Below are 15,042 nucleotides of genomic sequence, written 5' to 3' on the forward strand. Positions count from 1 at the left end.
AAGGACTGCAATCCAGCTGAAGAAGAAGTGGCTGTAAATGTGTCTTTTTCATTATCTATAAAATTGAAGAAAGTTGAACTAGATTTGTAAATTATTACACATTCAGGGATGACGTGGTGTCACAGCTATTACTGTTCTTTCCTTCCAGGTTCAGAATTGTTATTTGAATCCCAACAAAGTCACAATCTATCGTCACCTTTAGATAACATCCACTGTGTCACATCCACTTTAAGCAAAATGGCAACTCTTCTTCAAAGAGTTCAATTTATTTATTTATTTATTTTCAAACCTTGCTGTCAAATGCAAAAGCTTACATTTTACCCCCAACACTTTGAAGTTTCCTCATTGAAAAATAAATATAGATAATAGATATATATGTGCAGTCTTTTGTGATATACTTGCAGATGAGCCCTGTGATTTTTTCAGGTGGTAGAGCTGCCAATTCTTTTTGGCGAAAAGCCTCCAGGTCCCCTAAATTCTTGGGTTGTCTTGCATGAACTGCACATTTGAGATCTCCCCGAAGTGGCTCAATGATATTGAGTTTAGGAGACTGTGATGGCCACTCCAGCACCTTCACTTTTCTCTGCTGTAGCCACCAACGGGTCAACTTGACCTTGTCTTTTGTATCATTATCATGTTGGAAGATCCAAGTGCGTCCCATGCGCAGTTTCTGTGCCAATGAATGCATGTCGTCCACCAATATTTTCCAGTAACATGTTGCATTCACCTTGCCATCAATTTTCACTAAGTTACATGTGCTGCTGTAGCTCATACACCCCCAGAACATCAGAGATCCATCTCCATGCTACACAGTAGTGATGGTGTACTTTTCATCATTGGCCTTGTTGTATCCTCTCCAAACATAAAGTTTATGGTTGTGACCATAAAGATCAATTTTTGTCGTTATCACTCCAAAGGATTTTGTTCCAGAACTTTTGAGGCTTGTCTAGATGCTATATTGCATATTGTAAGCGGGCTGTTTTGTGCCATTGGCATAGTAAAGGCTTTTTTTCCTGCCGCTCTACCGTGCAGCCCATTTTTGTTCAAGATGTTCCTTATTGTGCATCTTGAAACAACAACACCACTTGTTTGCAGAGATGCCTGTACCTCCCTAATGGTCCTGGCAGTTGTGGCTGAAATCTTGGTTGGTCTTCCTGACTGTGGCCTGGTAACAACAGAACCACTAACTTAAGAACACAGCTGGCAGGCATTTTCAGATCTCCAGATATCTTTTTATATCCTTTTACTTATTTATACACATCAACAACCTTTTCTCGCAGGTCCTTTGATGGTTCTTTTGCCTTCCCCGTGGTTTGGTATCCAGCAAAGTCAGTGTAACTCTTCCTGAATTTAAATGGATTATTTATACACAGACACTGATTATAATTAAAGAGGTCACAGGTGTAGACACTCTCCCTAAATTACCTTTAATTTGAACCTGTGTCTACTTTTATGTTTATTCTCAGCCCCAATATTCAAGGGGATGTCAACTTTTGACCAGGCCCATTTGGGTGATTTCAGTTATCATTATGATTTAAAAAGGACACACACAATTACGTCATAGTAAATTGCCTCGCATGAGCACACTCCCTAATTAAAAAGAAATCTTTCTGTATGATTACTCATATTTTCCAAATATATCGCAAATTTTGCAAGGGTATGCAAACTTAATGAGCATGACAATATATATATATATATATATATATATATATATATATATATATATATATATATATATATATATATACGTATACACATACACACAGCAGTAATTCTCCCAGATCAAAAGTACAGTACCAGTTTCTATATAATAGAAATTCTTTTAGGATGTCTCCAAGAATTAAGAAGAGATGTAGTCAGATATTAACAAATGAATAAATAAGTATCCAACAAGAGAAATACAAAATGTCAAACAGTAATAAAAATGTGAGTTTGATGACAAATATTTACATGGTGTACTGGAATTAACAGAAAGGGGCGCTACCTCAGGGCACAGTTCCCTTCTGGACTATCTCATATTGACTAATATATATTATTTGTGTAGCTCTTCACTTGCTTTATTTACCTCACTGGACTCCTATTTTCCTTCTAAGCCCATAGCCATTATATCAAGTAACTTCTATAACAGCATTTCATTCTTTTTTTCTTATGTGAAGTTCTATCTCAAAGAATTACTTAGTAACAAATCCTTCCTTCAATTTTCATAGTTTGTGACATAAGTCTCTGTAAGCCTGTTGAGCACTGTAAACCAGGCTATGAAGAAACTGTGACCACTTCCCCAACAGAATGCTGTCCTACGGTGGTGTGCCGTAAGTACTGTTTACCCTTTATTACGGTTAACAATACTAAGCAAACGTATTGCACAACCTTATTACCAGCATTCACAGCTCTCTGAGAATAATCCATAGTTTGACTAATATTTTTGACCTTTATCAAATATCACAAATGCATCAGTCAATTGTCACTTTCTGTTAATATGTACTTTTTATTGAATAGTTTTATTTAGGAAATAATACTGTTATCAATTCACAGTTTTTTTGTTATAAAAATGAATTAGCAAAGGGGGAAGAAGGATGTGAACTAAACCACCACTCAAGCCAGGCAAAACTATCTAGATAGTGAGGCATATATCATTATTAAAACATTAGCTTGCAATATTTATTTTGGCCTTGCAGGTATTAGTTCAATGAAAATGCAGAAACAGAAGGTCCCGTTAATTAGTTATAGACTGCCTACAACTGACTGTTAACACTGTACTGTGTACTGTGACTATTGCCTTTCCTGTCTTTTTAACATGATCTGTTTCTTTCAGATGCTAAAGATGTTTGTGTCTACAATAATGTAGAATTTCAGGTGAGATTCTCCTTAAAACCTTAAACCCTAATACTTGTAAGAAAACCCTCCGACAACCCAAAGCATGACAAAACAAATCTATCTTAGAATTATCGCAAAACCTATATTTAATTCACACACACAACACACATAAAGAAGTGATAAACAAATAAAATATATTAAAGCACAAATAAAATGCTTGCCTCGCTAGGTTCTCTCTCTCACTCACTTTGGGCCCAATAACATTGGTAAATATTTTTTCATCTCCATAGTTATGCCAACTTCATTATCATTTCATCATTATGCCACAACTTAATTTTACTTACCAGTTGAAGTTCATTGAACTGTGGGATTTCTCTTGAGTTTCCCATTGTGCCACATTCTCTGTATGCATTGTGATAAACCAGTAAAATATGTTTTATAACACCAGTGCCCCAGCAGACTTCAACTGAAGCACTGGCCTGTGTACACTTATTTCTGAAACCCAAAATGTAGTCTGCCACCCCATATTAATGCCTCAAACTTTTTCCTCATTATTCTAACTGCTCAGCTCATTTGACTTCCTTTCCTTTTTGGATATACAGTTTTTCTTAGCACAAGCAACTAAATCTATTACACAAGCTATGAAAAAATGTCTAATCTTAGTGAAACAAAAAATTGAATTCACAGGTAGTAATTTGCTGTTTTCTGAAAATGTGCTTCAGCTTATGTCAGCCAGGCCACAAATGTTGGCATTTTAGGCATTCTGAAAACCAATGGCAAGAAAAAAATTTTCTCACAGATTTTTTTCCTCTCTGTTGTAGCCAGGGGCATCTATTGTCAAAGATAAATGTGAAGAGTGTAAGTGTACTGCTGATGTGGACCCTGAAACTAAACTTCATGTCATTAACTGTGAGAAAAAACCCTGCAACACCAACTGTGAACCCGTATGTAAATTATACAATTCGTTCATTTTGTAAATGCAAGGAAAAAATATTTTTTAACATTTGTTATACTGTAGATAAACTGGAGGAATGAACAGATAAAAGCTTAGCTACATAAAGATATTTATTATTCATTACAATGCAGACATAAAAATAGCACAAACAAGAGAACTGATTCCAGGCACCCACAATAAGAATGCATGGAAAAGATGAACCTCTGCAGAGCTGCACATCAATGTGTACAACTTTCTATGAAATATCACCATGTACTAGTTCAGGGATCTTCAATCACGGTCCTGGAGAGCCGCAGTGGCTGCAGGTTTTTGCTCCAACCCAGTTGCTTAATAAAAAGCACTTATTGCTAAAGTAACACTTCTGCTTCACTTTAGTGAGTTTGAGCCCTTATCGCTTAATTTTGTCTTAAACAGCTATTTTAATTGCTCCTTATTATCAATAACATGCAAATTACAAGAGACAGCAGCATTTCTCCATTTAGCTTATTTACATTTACACCTGTGTGTATTTATCTGCACTATTGGGTTTAATTAAATACTTGGAAGAAAAATGAAGAGAAAAAAGTGAAGGACTGAGAATTACTCGTCCATTTTAGCCTTCAAATCATTTGCATGATAGAAAGAGAAAGAAAATCTAGGATATGAGAGTGACCTGACATAGCAGAATTTAATTTAATTTCATAGCTTGTTAGTGCTTTATTGGCAAGAATTGCTTACTAATTAAGCAACCAGGTCAGAACAAAAACCTGCAGCCACTGCGGCTCTCCAGGACTGGGATTGAGGACGCCTGTACTAGTTCATACTAGGCAGCATACATAACAGAGGGACAACTAATAAAAATTACTGCCCTCCTGGGATCACTTTTTATAGACTGTAATTTTCAATATTGCCCTACGGCAGTCTCTGGAAGCAGTTCATCTCTGCCCCCATGTGATATATTTAAAAGTTCAGTTGCTACAAGCATCCTTGTATGATTTCTCCATGATGGAATCAATTCTCAAACATTCTCATCTTTTGCTGATTTGATGCCAATTGGCTTTTATCTGACTTTCCTCTGGCTATAAAGTCATTCTTATAAACTGAAAAATTAAGATTACTATGATTTTGTCTTATGTGTAGAAGCTTTGTTAAATGTCACTACAGTTTTATCAATACGGTTAATGCATGTTGAGTCCAGTGCTTCAAGGTATAAAACTGTTTTTAACACAAGCAAATTCTTCTTAATGATGAAGCCCATAATATTTGATTTAATTACCATCTCTTGGCAGGGATTTGTGTACACTGATGTGGAAGGTGAATGCTGTGGACATTGTGTTCAGGAAAGCTGTGTGGTGTCGATCAAAGGAGAAGAACCTCATACTGTCAAGGTAAAATCTGAGATGTATATTTATATTAACCGCCTTCCTGGTGTCACTTTTTAAACACTGTGATTTCATCAGCACAATCCATCCCTTTCCTGAAACTGCTTAACTAAGGGAGTTAGTCTGTAGTGGCAGCACAGGGCACAAGGCAGAAACCATCCATTAAGAGGGTACTTTTACTCAACCTCATACACACTAACACTTACTAATGCTACACCAGTTTGTCAATTACTAATCAACATAATCTGCATATTTTGGGAATGGGGTAGAAAAACCTGAGAGTCTGAAGAAAAAAATCTATGCAAGAATGGATTTAGAGTGGAATTTTAACACAATTTTTAAGCTAAACTAGTGCTTACGTTATAAACACAAGTGAGGCGTCACCAGGAGTACTGTGTACAGTTTTGACCTCCATATCCAGAGGAGAGCAACTAGGCAGATTTTAAAATTGAGAGGTAACAGGTATGAAGAGAGACTGAAGGAGATGAACCTTTGCAGTTTAAGCAAATAGAGATTAAGATGTTAAGGGTAGATTTCACAAAAATGCTAGACTTTTTTCTTCATAGAGAAAATAATAGATTCACTGAAAAAATACCAAGTAGTCCTGTGGAGAGCAGGACTTTAGGAACTTTAAAAGCTTAACAGGATGTTACTTTGAAATTCTTCTTTTTCTTTCGGCTGCTCCCGTTAGGGATTACTACAGCGGATCATCCAAAATTGTTCTGCGCATATTGATTTGGCAAAATGTTACACTGGATGCCCTTCCTGATGTAACCCACCCCATTTATCTGGGCTTGGGACTGACATGAAGAAATACACTGGTTTTGTGCATTCCCTGTGGCTGTGTTAACTTGATGTTGCTTTGAACAATCTAGGTGAAAAGGATGGATGTGCTTGTTGGGCTTGATGGTCTGTTGTTGTCACAAATGTTCTAATGTTCAAGAACTCAAAAGAAAAAAAAAAACATAGTCTCTTTGAGTCATGATGCAAAAGTGTTTCAGGTTTATTTATACAATTAGTAGCTATATTGATTTTAGTTCAATAGTCTGCATTTGTATCCTGAGAGGAACAGTACTAACAATATATTTACTCTTGTAAGGCATGTGACTATGAACTGCTGTGCAAGGCTGCTGCTTCAATTACCACCATTGGCTTACCATGACAGCCTGTGAAAGTCCCTTAACCTGATCATACTTCTGTGCTAAAAATATGATGACAACTGTACTTTTAAACTTATGACTTGTAAAACACTAAAATATTTTTTTAGAAAGATAAAGAAAAAGCATTATTAGCTTGGAGGTTTACCTCCAAAAGCTGAAATAAAAGTGTTCAATAAGTGTGACATGCGCAATCAAGCACACAGTGAAAAAGAATAAAGCCTTTATGATTTTGTTCATTATCATTTGATTTTTTCTGTGGTATATTTAGTTTTTTTTCTGGGCCGTAATAGACACAGTATGCGATGTATTGCCACAATAAATAAATAAATAAAGTGGACTTAACTGTGCAATTTTGGCTTCCATGGCTTCAGAGTGATAATAATGCTTCCCTTTTATACTTTTTCAGCTGGGAGAGACCTGGTCAGTTCCTGGTGACTACTGTAACAATTACCAGTGTTTACAATATTTTGATGAGTTTATATTACTTCAAGAGAGAATAGCCTGCTCAGAAAAGAGCACCTCCGATTGTTCACCAGTAAGTTTCAACTAGGCCATGACTTTGCTTGTATTGCACCAAAGATTGTTGAAAACTTTGGAATATTATGTAGTTTTCTTTAAAATAAGTGACTCCTACTATGTGTCCTTATCACAGGGATCAGAATTTGAGAAAGTTGAAGGCCAGTGCTGTGGACGGTGTGTTGAGAAGAGCTGTGTCATTGTAACAGAAGATAACACTCCTCACTTGCTGCAGGTAACCTTACTTTAATTTTCCACCCTGATGCCCTCACATATATACAGTATTTGCGATTTACTCCCTATCCACTTTCCTCAAAATACTGATATAGCCATAAACTCCTACAGCAAACCCAATGTTATGGTTTGTAATGGGGTGTCCTGTTCAGAGGAATGTGATCGAATACTAGAAGGTGTAGTTTACATTCTAAAAAATCCAAGTCCAGGAGAAATTAATCAGGTTAAAAAAAGGTATACTCTTTCTTTAATTCTGGAGGGAAAAATGAGAGGTGACAAATGACTCTTTCTTATATTTCAGTGTGGTGCAAGCCAGGGAAGGGTATTTTGTGATATCGGTCTTAGCACACACCCCTATTATATGTAACATATACCACACAGGTGTTTCCCTGAATTATATGTTTAATGGGGGACACGCTCTAACCTATGGATGGTATATAAATGGCCCCTGGCAGTCAATGGTAGACCCAATGGGAACAGGAAGGAAATATGAAAATTCTATTGCAGGAGGAAGAATAAGTATTAAGAACAAGTGAGTGGTTGTGAGAGGGCGATAATGTTGGAGTAAGACATCAGCAAACTGCCCTGATTTAATAAAAAAAACGCTCAAAGTCTGTGTACAGACAGGCACATTGGTAACTCTCAGGCAATTATATGAGATCTGAATGCATTTTGTAAAAAAATCTTTGGCAGCTGAAACAGTGACTTCATGACAGGTAAAAAATTAATATTTTCATAATAGTGCATGTTCATTTAACTAAGGCAGAGCTCCACATTCATTTAATTATTGTTAAGAACTTTTATTCTAAGCCTATTCATGTACCTTGGCTTTAACCATTTGCATTCAGACAGACTAATACATCATGTAGTGTATTTATGTTGGCCTTTAGACCCTCAATATTTATACCATATTGAAATATGTTTAATCCAAAGCATCAGAGAGAAGTTCTATGGTGACATGTGATTTGTAACTAAGAACAGATTGGAAATATGTATAGCACATACATATTTTAGTAACATAATAAAGTAATACATTTTATGATGTCTTGCAGCCTGGAGAAATCTGGCCATCTACTGATGATAAATGCACCAGCTACACATGCTCAAAGCAGTCTGACCATCTTATTACAGTTGAAACCAAAATGCAATGTGAGGATATTGATGTTGATGACTGCATTCCGGTGAGTTCACAAAGATCTGGGGCATATTTTAAGAAAGCAAAGATGTTTCAAAAATAATACTGTGCATATACATATAACGATAGATTATAAAATACATAAATTAGTAAATAAATCATGGCTAATTTAAAGGTCTACATTGTTTTGAAAGAAGATTCTTAAGGTATATACTGTAAGTGGAAATGAAAATGTTGCATTAATTGCTTCCTTGCTTTCATCACGTTTACTTATCTTATATCCTTTACCAAGTCAACTTAAAAGCCAAGTTGCAATTTATTATTAAAACTGGGTCTGTAGAGCTGTGAAGCAGATGTATAAAATGTGTCCATCATACTCACTTTCATAGCTCATTTTTAATACATAAGTCTTTTTAATGATTATAAATGATACATTTAAAAAAAGTACATTTGCAGATACCAAACTAGATGGAAAGACAGAAAATCTAGAATCAGACAAATGTTTGCTTAATTTTTCTTTTTGTGGTCACTACATTTGGTCACAAATCACTCAAAGTGAGTAGAAGATGCCTCATGTTAATAATCTCAGGTCTCCCTGCTACCCCAATGGCACACAGAATTTCCACAATTATTCCTATAATTGTCCACTACCCAGGACTCGTACTGGTACTTCTGGAGAAACAATCTCCAGGGCATCATTTACTATATTGGCATAAATTGCCTTCTATTGGTAGTGGCCTATAAGTTATTGGCAGCCATAGCAAGTGCTCTTTTCATTCGGGTAACTGTACTTTTGTAGTGTTCTTGGAATTATTATTAATACGAGGACCTCCTTTATAGTTGACCAAGAACACAGACAGGCCTTCAAAAACTGTACATGATTTGAAGGGCAAAATGTGTTATCTGAAACAGAAGTTGAATAGGAGTACTACATTCTGCTATCCATCCAGAATCAGCTCTACATGGAAATCCAGGTTGCACAGGACGCACTTAACCTTTTGAAACCAATTAAGATTTCAAATAGCATAGCATTCTAAGTTGGTTAGTGATGTGCAAAGGAACTGACATACCTGGAGAATGTCTATACAGACACAGACTGTGTCAATCCCAATTATCCAAACCCAAATCTTTGTATTTGTTTCAGTAAAATTCAAGCCAATCATGGCACAGTGGTTTCCATGACGACCTCACAGGAAACCAGTGGAGTTTGTGCCTCTTTGGATTTTGCACATCATTACTGTATATCTGTCAAATAAACAATGAAAACAGTATACAAACTGTAAACTGTGGCTGATCCTGTCATTTAACACGCTTTACCTGTCCAATACACTAAAGAGTAGAAAAAAAATTACAGAAAAATAAAAAAAACATGCAGGAACACACAATTTCTAAACGGACATACAGTAATTGTGAGGGGCTAAGAATTAAAGCAGATTTTGCTTTTTCAGCTGCAGCTCTCAGTTAATTTTTGATTATGGTGAACTTGTTTTATTGCTTTATATTTTATTAGGGGCAGCATAGTGGCGCTGCTGCCTCGCAGTTAGGAGATCCGGGTTCGCTTCCCAGATCCTCTCAGCGTGGATTTTGTGGTTTCCTCCCAAAGACATGCAGGTTAGGTGGATTGGCAATTCTAAATTGGCGCTTGGTGTGTTTGTGTGTCCTGCGGTGGGTTGGCATCCTGCCCGGGATTGGTTCCTGCCTTGTGCTCTGTGTTGGCTGGGATTGGCTCCAGCAGACCCCCGTGACCCTGTGTTCAGATTCAGCGGGTTGGAAGATGGATGGATATTTTATTAGTCTGTTATCATTATGAATCATTAAGAATTAAGAAATTAAGAATCATTATTAAACAAAGGCAGATTTTAATTACAATTTAGAGTTTCTAGTTAACAGACAGGCATGCCTTTATTGTGGGGGGAAATTTATTCCAGGACTTTACAACTCTGAGGTAGAAACACTAACCTCTACACTACAGTGTTGACAAATAAAATATCAATTATTCGGAAAGCTTGTACCTACCATGGCTTCTAAGACTGAAGACCAAGTCCATAATAGAGTAGCACTTTTAAACTAACATGGTGTCTACAGAAGACCATGCAATAGACATTCCAACTTCTTCTGCATGCCAGTAGTAAGGGCAGTAAAAGAATATACTGCAATCATTTTGAATCAGAACTAATTGCTAAAATTAATAAATATATTCATACAAAAGTAAGTAGTTAATGTCCCTCTCAACATGTATGTTGTTATTTTGTAGAACTGGTCTAATATGGATTTTATTTGTCCTTTTTTTGGAACTTTTTAGGGAACATTAACTGTTGATTCATCTGGCTGTTGCAAACATTGTAAGTATCTTGATTAATACATATTGAAGAATATTGCAGACATTTTATTATTTTTCTTTTAATGATAAAAAGATTAAGTAATATTAATAATAATGATATGTGAAACTTTAAATAGGCTTTGTGTGTGATCATGGTGTAAATTAATTTAAATTCATCACCCACAGCAGCCAACAGACAGACATAAGACAGGTCCTTGCAATTTTTCTTTTCAAAAGATTAATTTCTTTCAAAATCAGTTGCTGCCATAAAAATATAAAAAGACCCTCTCCCCATTGTAATTTCACTGAAACCTACTTAGCTTTAATTTCTTGTGTCCTTGTTTCTACATCAAATGTCATGATCTGTTCAATATATTTTGCAGTCTAAGAAAGGTAACTGCAGAATATAAAAGTAGTTAACTAACAAATATCTGTTTAATTACAATTCTGAGTCTTTTTATCACAATAATGTATGTCTCACACAGGTACTAAGAAGCCCAAGACATGTCAAATGAAAACAGAAACAATTGAAATTACACACAATGGATGTAAATCACCATCACCAGTCACAGTTAATTCATGTGAAGGACCATGTGGATCCTCTTCCATGTAAGTTACAGTAATAGTATGGCTGCAGTTACCATAAGCAGTTATGTATAAAATCTAGTATATTTCTGATAAATTTGCAAATGCACATAGGTTTGTCTTCATTCTTAACATACAGTATGTTGTTAATCTGGTCCTTCACTATTTAAAATAAGCACACAACTGATGGTTTATAATAAATGCCCTTTGTAAGACAACAGTTTCTACTTGATCATAGTGCTGCATAAGAAGATGTCACCCATGGCTAAAGATACATCTAACCTTAGCCCAAAAATTGTGGCCTCATTTACCTCTTATCTTCTTCATTCATGATATATTTTCTATCAATGTGTTCATGTCTTCAGTGCCTTGCTTGTTTAATTCTAGACTACCGTTTTATTAGTATTACATTTGATAGCATGTCATACACAACACTGAAGACAATTGACACAACCAGCAAAAAGAAAATTCATCTAATGTGTCCTGGTAGCTGCCAACTGGAGCATTCCTATATGTATGTGTAGGAGTGTTGTTTCAATGACAAGCTATGCTTACAATAGAGATAAATGTATAATTATTATGAGAATACAGTATACATAATTTATTTAAAAAAAAATAAACAGTCCACAGTGATTCTGTAGTTGGTGGTGCAGCAGCACACACCATGGAGTTCACTCTGTATCTCTCTGTACTCTTTGGAGTTTGCATTTTCTCATTTATCAGTGGGATTTCTTGTACTCCCTAATGATAGCAGCTTTTGCTACAATTTCTATAATTTTTGCATTCAAACCCACAAATAACACTATGAACAGACACCATCACTTGCCTCTGGACTCACAGTCTATCCTTTTATTGAACCCATTTTTTCCATTACTCATTTAACACTTAGGCTTACGTAAAATACGCTTTTGGTCGGAAAGATTAAAAAACAGACTACATGCAGAAAAACTACAGAGATACTGTTTCCACAAACAGAGACAAGATCAGAAATAAAACCAAGGTCCTTGAACATGTAATATTAACCTTGGCCAACAGCAGCTTTAGCTTAGTAAAACATTACAATATATTGGTATCGTCTTTGGGCACATTTATTCTGGAATATGATGTAAAAATGTTTTCCTAATGCAGTCTAAAAAAGAACTCCATGCATAAATTTACAAATCTTTCTAATTCACATAAATCAAAAAACATTTGGACTTTTCGGTGTTTAATTCTTGATCATTTTACTTTTTTTTTTAATAGGTATTCAGCAGATTCTAATTCTATGACACACACTTGTTCCTGCTGTCAGGAGAAGAAAACCAGTGAAAAACAAATTCAACTAGTGTGCCCTGGTGGCAAGAAACTGGATTATTCCTATGTGTATGTGGAGGAGTGTGGCTGCAATGACAAGGTGTGCTTAGAATGGGGTGATAAAGTTGACAAAGGCAAAGAAAACAGTGGAAGTGAAGGAGACAGCAAGAGCAAGGAAAGTAATGAGAACAGAGGAAGCCATGAGAGAAAGGGGAGTAATGAGAACAGAGGAAGCCATGAGAGAAAGGGGAGTAATGAGAACAGAGGAAGCCATGAGAGAAAGGGGAGTAATGAGAACAGAGGAAGCCATGAGAGAAAGGGGAGTAATGAGAACAGAGGAAGCAAACAGGTTAAAGGCAGCAAGGAATCAGAGGAGCATAGCTTTGAAAACAAGAAGCAAAATGACAGCAAGAATGATTTAAAATCCAAGGGTGTAAAGATGGCTTCCAAGAAGATGCGTAAATAAATAACACAAGCTGTAGCTTTCATATGATTTTATTTCAACACAGTTAAAATGTTGTGATGGTGTTTGATCTTTTATTGTATGCAAGCTTTCATGTGGTTGATTTTTTATGGTTAATTGTCTGCATTTCTCTAAAGGTATATCTTAGACTTTTTGCTTTCTATTTTACTAAAAATAATCTAATATAAAATATTTCAGAAGCTCACATTATTTGGTATCTATAAATACTTGTTCTTCAAAGCTATGCTTACAACACTTTTAAACAATATTGATAAGTATTAACCTAACAATAACATATCACTGTACCTAAAGTAAATACATGTTTGCTTCATTTTGTCCATATTTAAAAATCAATAAATCTTATGTATACTTTGCAAATTATTCCAGTGTGATTTATTTTAGTCTATCCAGAGTGGCTGAACTAACAAAATTCTTTTGTTCCATGTATACCTGCATATCTTTGATGTCATCGAGTAAAGCAAAGAATATGTAAAAAGACATAAAGTATTGCTTATTCTGCAAAGATATTCTAAAATAACTGGCACACATTTGTTGGTATCCCTAGAAAAGATCACAAATAATTGGACTAGAGTGATTTTACAAACAAGCTCTTTTCTTTAATAAGTATCACATTTTTCTTCAATCGTGCAATCAGTCATTCAGCCTATTTAAACAAAGAAAGTAGTCACTCTTCTGTTTGGTATCATCGTGTGTTTAAGTTGAACATGGACCAAAGATGCAAAGGAAAGAGTTGTCTGAGGAGATTAAAAAGAAAATTATACACAAGCATGTTAAAGGCAAACACTAAAAGAACATCTCCAAGCAGCTTAGTGTTCCTGTGACAGCAGTTGCAAATTTTATTAAGAAGTTTAAGGTTAATATAACTGTAGAAAAACCTCCCTGGGCATGGCCACAAGAGGAAAATCGACCTCAGAATGGGCAAAATGATAGTGAGAATTGTTGAGAAAAAGCCAAGGGCATCTTCCAAATAGATATAAGCTAAACTCCAAGGTCAAGGTCCATCAGGGTCTGATTGCACTGTTTGTTGCTTTTTAAGTGATACTGGGCTCAGCGGAAGAATGGACCACGCCACTGTTGAAAGTAAAACATAAAAATGCCAATATATTAAAATTAAAAAAAAAAAAAGTTTAAATGAAAAAAACAATTCCAACAAATAGAGAGAGCTCGGGCAGCATAGTGGCACAGTGGTAGCGCTGCTGCCTCGCAGTAAGGAGACCTGGGTTCGATTTCCAGGTTCTCCCTTCGTAAAGTTTGCATGTTCTCCCCGTGTCTGTGTGGGTTTCCTCCGGGTGCTCCGGTTTCCTCCCACAGTACAAAGACATGCAGGTTAGGTGCATTGGCGATTCTAAATTGTCCCTAGTGTGTGCTTGGTGTGTGGGTGTGGGTGCATGCCCTGAGGTGGGCTGGCACCCTGCCCGGGGTTTGTTCCTGCCTTGCACCCTGTGTTGGCTGGGATTGGCTCCAGCAGACCCCCATGCCCCTCTTTTAGGATGTAGAGAGTTGGATAATGGATGGATGGATGGATGGATAGAGAAAGCTCACTATGCATTACAGATGAGTAAAACTTACTAGTTGCATCATCATAAAAATGACAACTCATATACTGTATTATCTTACCTAATAGTAGAATATAAAGAGAAAATATTGGTGCTCCTTTAATTTTCAATTATTTGAGAACTAAGTATTTAACATGAGTGGAAAAAATAACAATCACTCGGTATCAGATATTTGCTCAAACTAAAAATTGTTTGATAAGCAGAACGAAAATCACATAGTACTTATCAAACAATCCCACAGCCCCGCAACACACACACATGCCAAGATTTCTCACAGTCTTACCATTTGCTTTTGGTTGGGCATTTGAGTTTAAATGATTGCAGAGGCCTTGTGCCAGCAACAGAATTTAAGTTGCCAATGGTATTTTTAAAGGTGGAAGATACAAAGACACAGTTACTGTTACTAGTAAAAGGTCAGTATTACAAAATGCTATGGCCACGTTTAAAGGCAGCAAAGCCGGATGTAATTAAGAATAAGGAAGAAACTGAGAAACTGATTGCAGTTAAAAAATGATAAATGAGCAAGGCCAACAAAAAAGAAAAACATTAAAATCTAGCAAAAAGAATAGAAGGAACCCCAGACAAAGACTCGGTAATTAAATGTGTATGGAGTGTGTAAATACAAGCTC

General features: G+C 36.0%; 2 protein-coding genes across 3 annotated transcripts in view; both read left to right on the forward strand.

The window, feature by feature from the left end:
• The window catches only part of LOC120529326 (mucin-2-like), a 30,821-nt gene extending 17,604 nt beyond the window's left edge, over positions 1-13,217 (forward strand). Inside the window, exons 12-22 of one of the 2 annotated variants that reach the window (XM_039753143.1) lie at positions 2,208-2,309; positions 2,813-2,853; positions 3,636-3,758; positions 5,038-5,136; positions 6,697-6,825; positions 6,943-7,041; positions 8,093-8,221; positions 10,478-10,517; positions 10,981-11,104; positions 12,323-12,713; positions 12,753-13,217. In XM_039753143.1, the coding sequence (XP_039609077.1) occupies positions 2,208-2,309; positions 2,813-2,853; positions 3,636-3,758; positions 5,038-5,136; positions 6,697-6,825; positions 6,943-7,041; positions 8,093-8,221; positions 10,478-10,517; positions 10,981-11,104; positions 12,323-12,713; positions 12,753-12,839 (1,364 nt within the window). In that variant the 3' untranslated portion in view covers positions 12,840-13,217. Of the gene's footprint in view, positions 1-2,207; positions 2,310-2,812; positions 2,854-3,635; positions 3,759-5,037; positions 5,137-6,696; positions 6,826-6,942; positions 7,042-8,092; positions 8,222-10,477; positions 10,518-10,980; positions 11,105-12,322 lie in introns of both variants that reach the window. The other variant, XM_039753142.1, reaches the window with a different exon arrangement.
• The window catches only part of LOC120526231 (mucin-5B-like), a 146,925-nt gene that overhangs the window by 61,751 nt on the left and 70,132 nt on the right, over positions 1-15,042 (forward strand). Inside the window, exons 44-53 of the mRNA XM_039749335.1 lie at positions 2,208-2,309; positions 2,813-2,853; positions 3,636-3,758; positions 5,038-5,136; positions 6,697-6,825; positions 6,943-7,041; positions 8,093-8,221; positions 10,478-10,517; positions 10,981-11,104; positions 12,323-12,831. Of these exons, the coding sequence (XP_039605269.1) occupies positions 2,208-2,309; positions 2,813-2,853; positions 3,636-3,758; positions 5,038-5,136; positions 6,697-6,825; positions 6,943-7,041; positions 8,093-8,221; positions 10,478-10,517; positions 10,981-11,104; positions 12,323-12,831 (1,395 nt within the window). The remainder of the gene's footprint in view (positions 1-2,207; positions 2,310-2,812; positions 2,854-3,635; positions 3,759-5,037; positions 5,137-6,696; positions 6,826-6,942; positions 7,042-8,092; positions 8,222-10,477; positions 10,518-10,980; positions 11,105-12,322; positions 12,832-15,042) is intronic.

Source organism: Polypterus senegalus, chromosome 1 (genome assembly GCF_016835505.1).
Source record: "Polypterus senegalus isolate Bchr_013 chromosome 1, ASM1683550v1, whole genome shotgun sequence".
In the NCBI taxonomy this organism is placed as follows: domain Eukaryota; kingdom Metazoa; phylum Chordata; class Cladistia; order Polypteriformes; family Polypteridae; genus Polypterus; species Polypterus senegalus.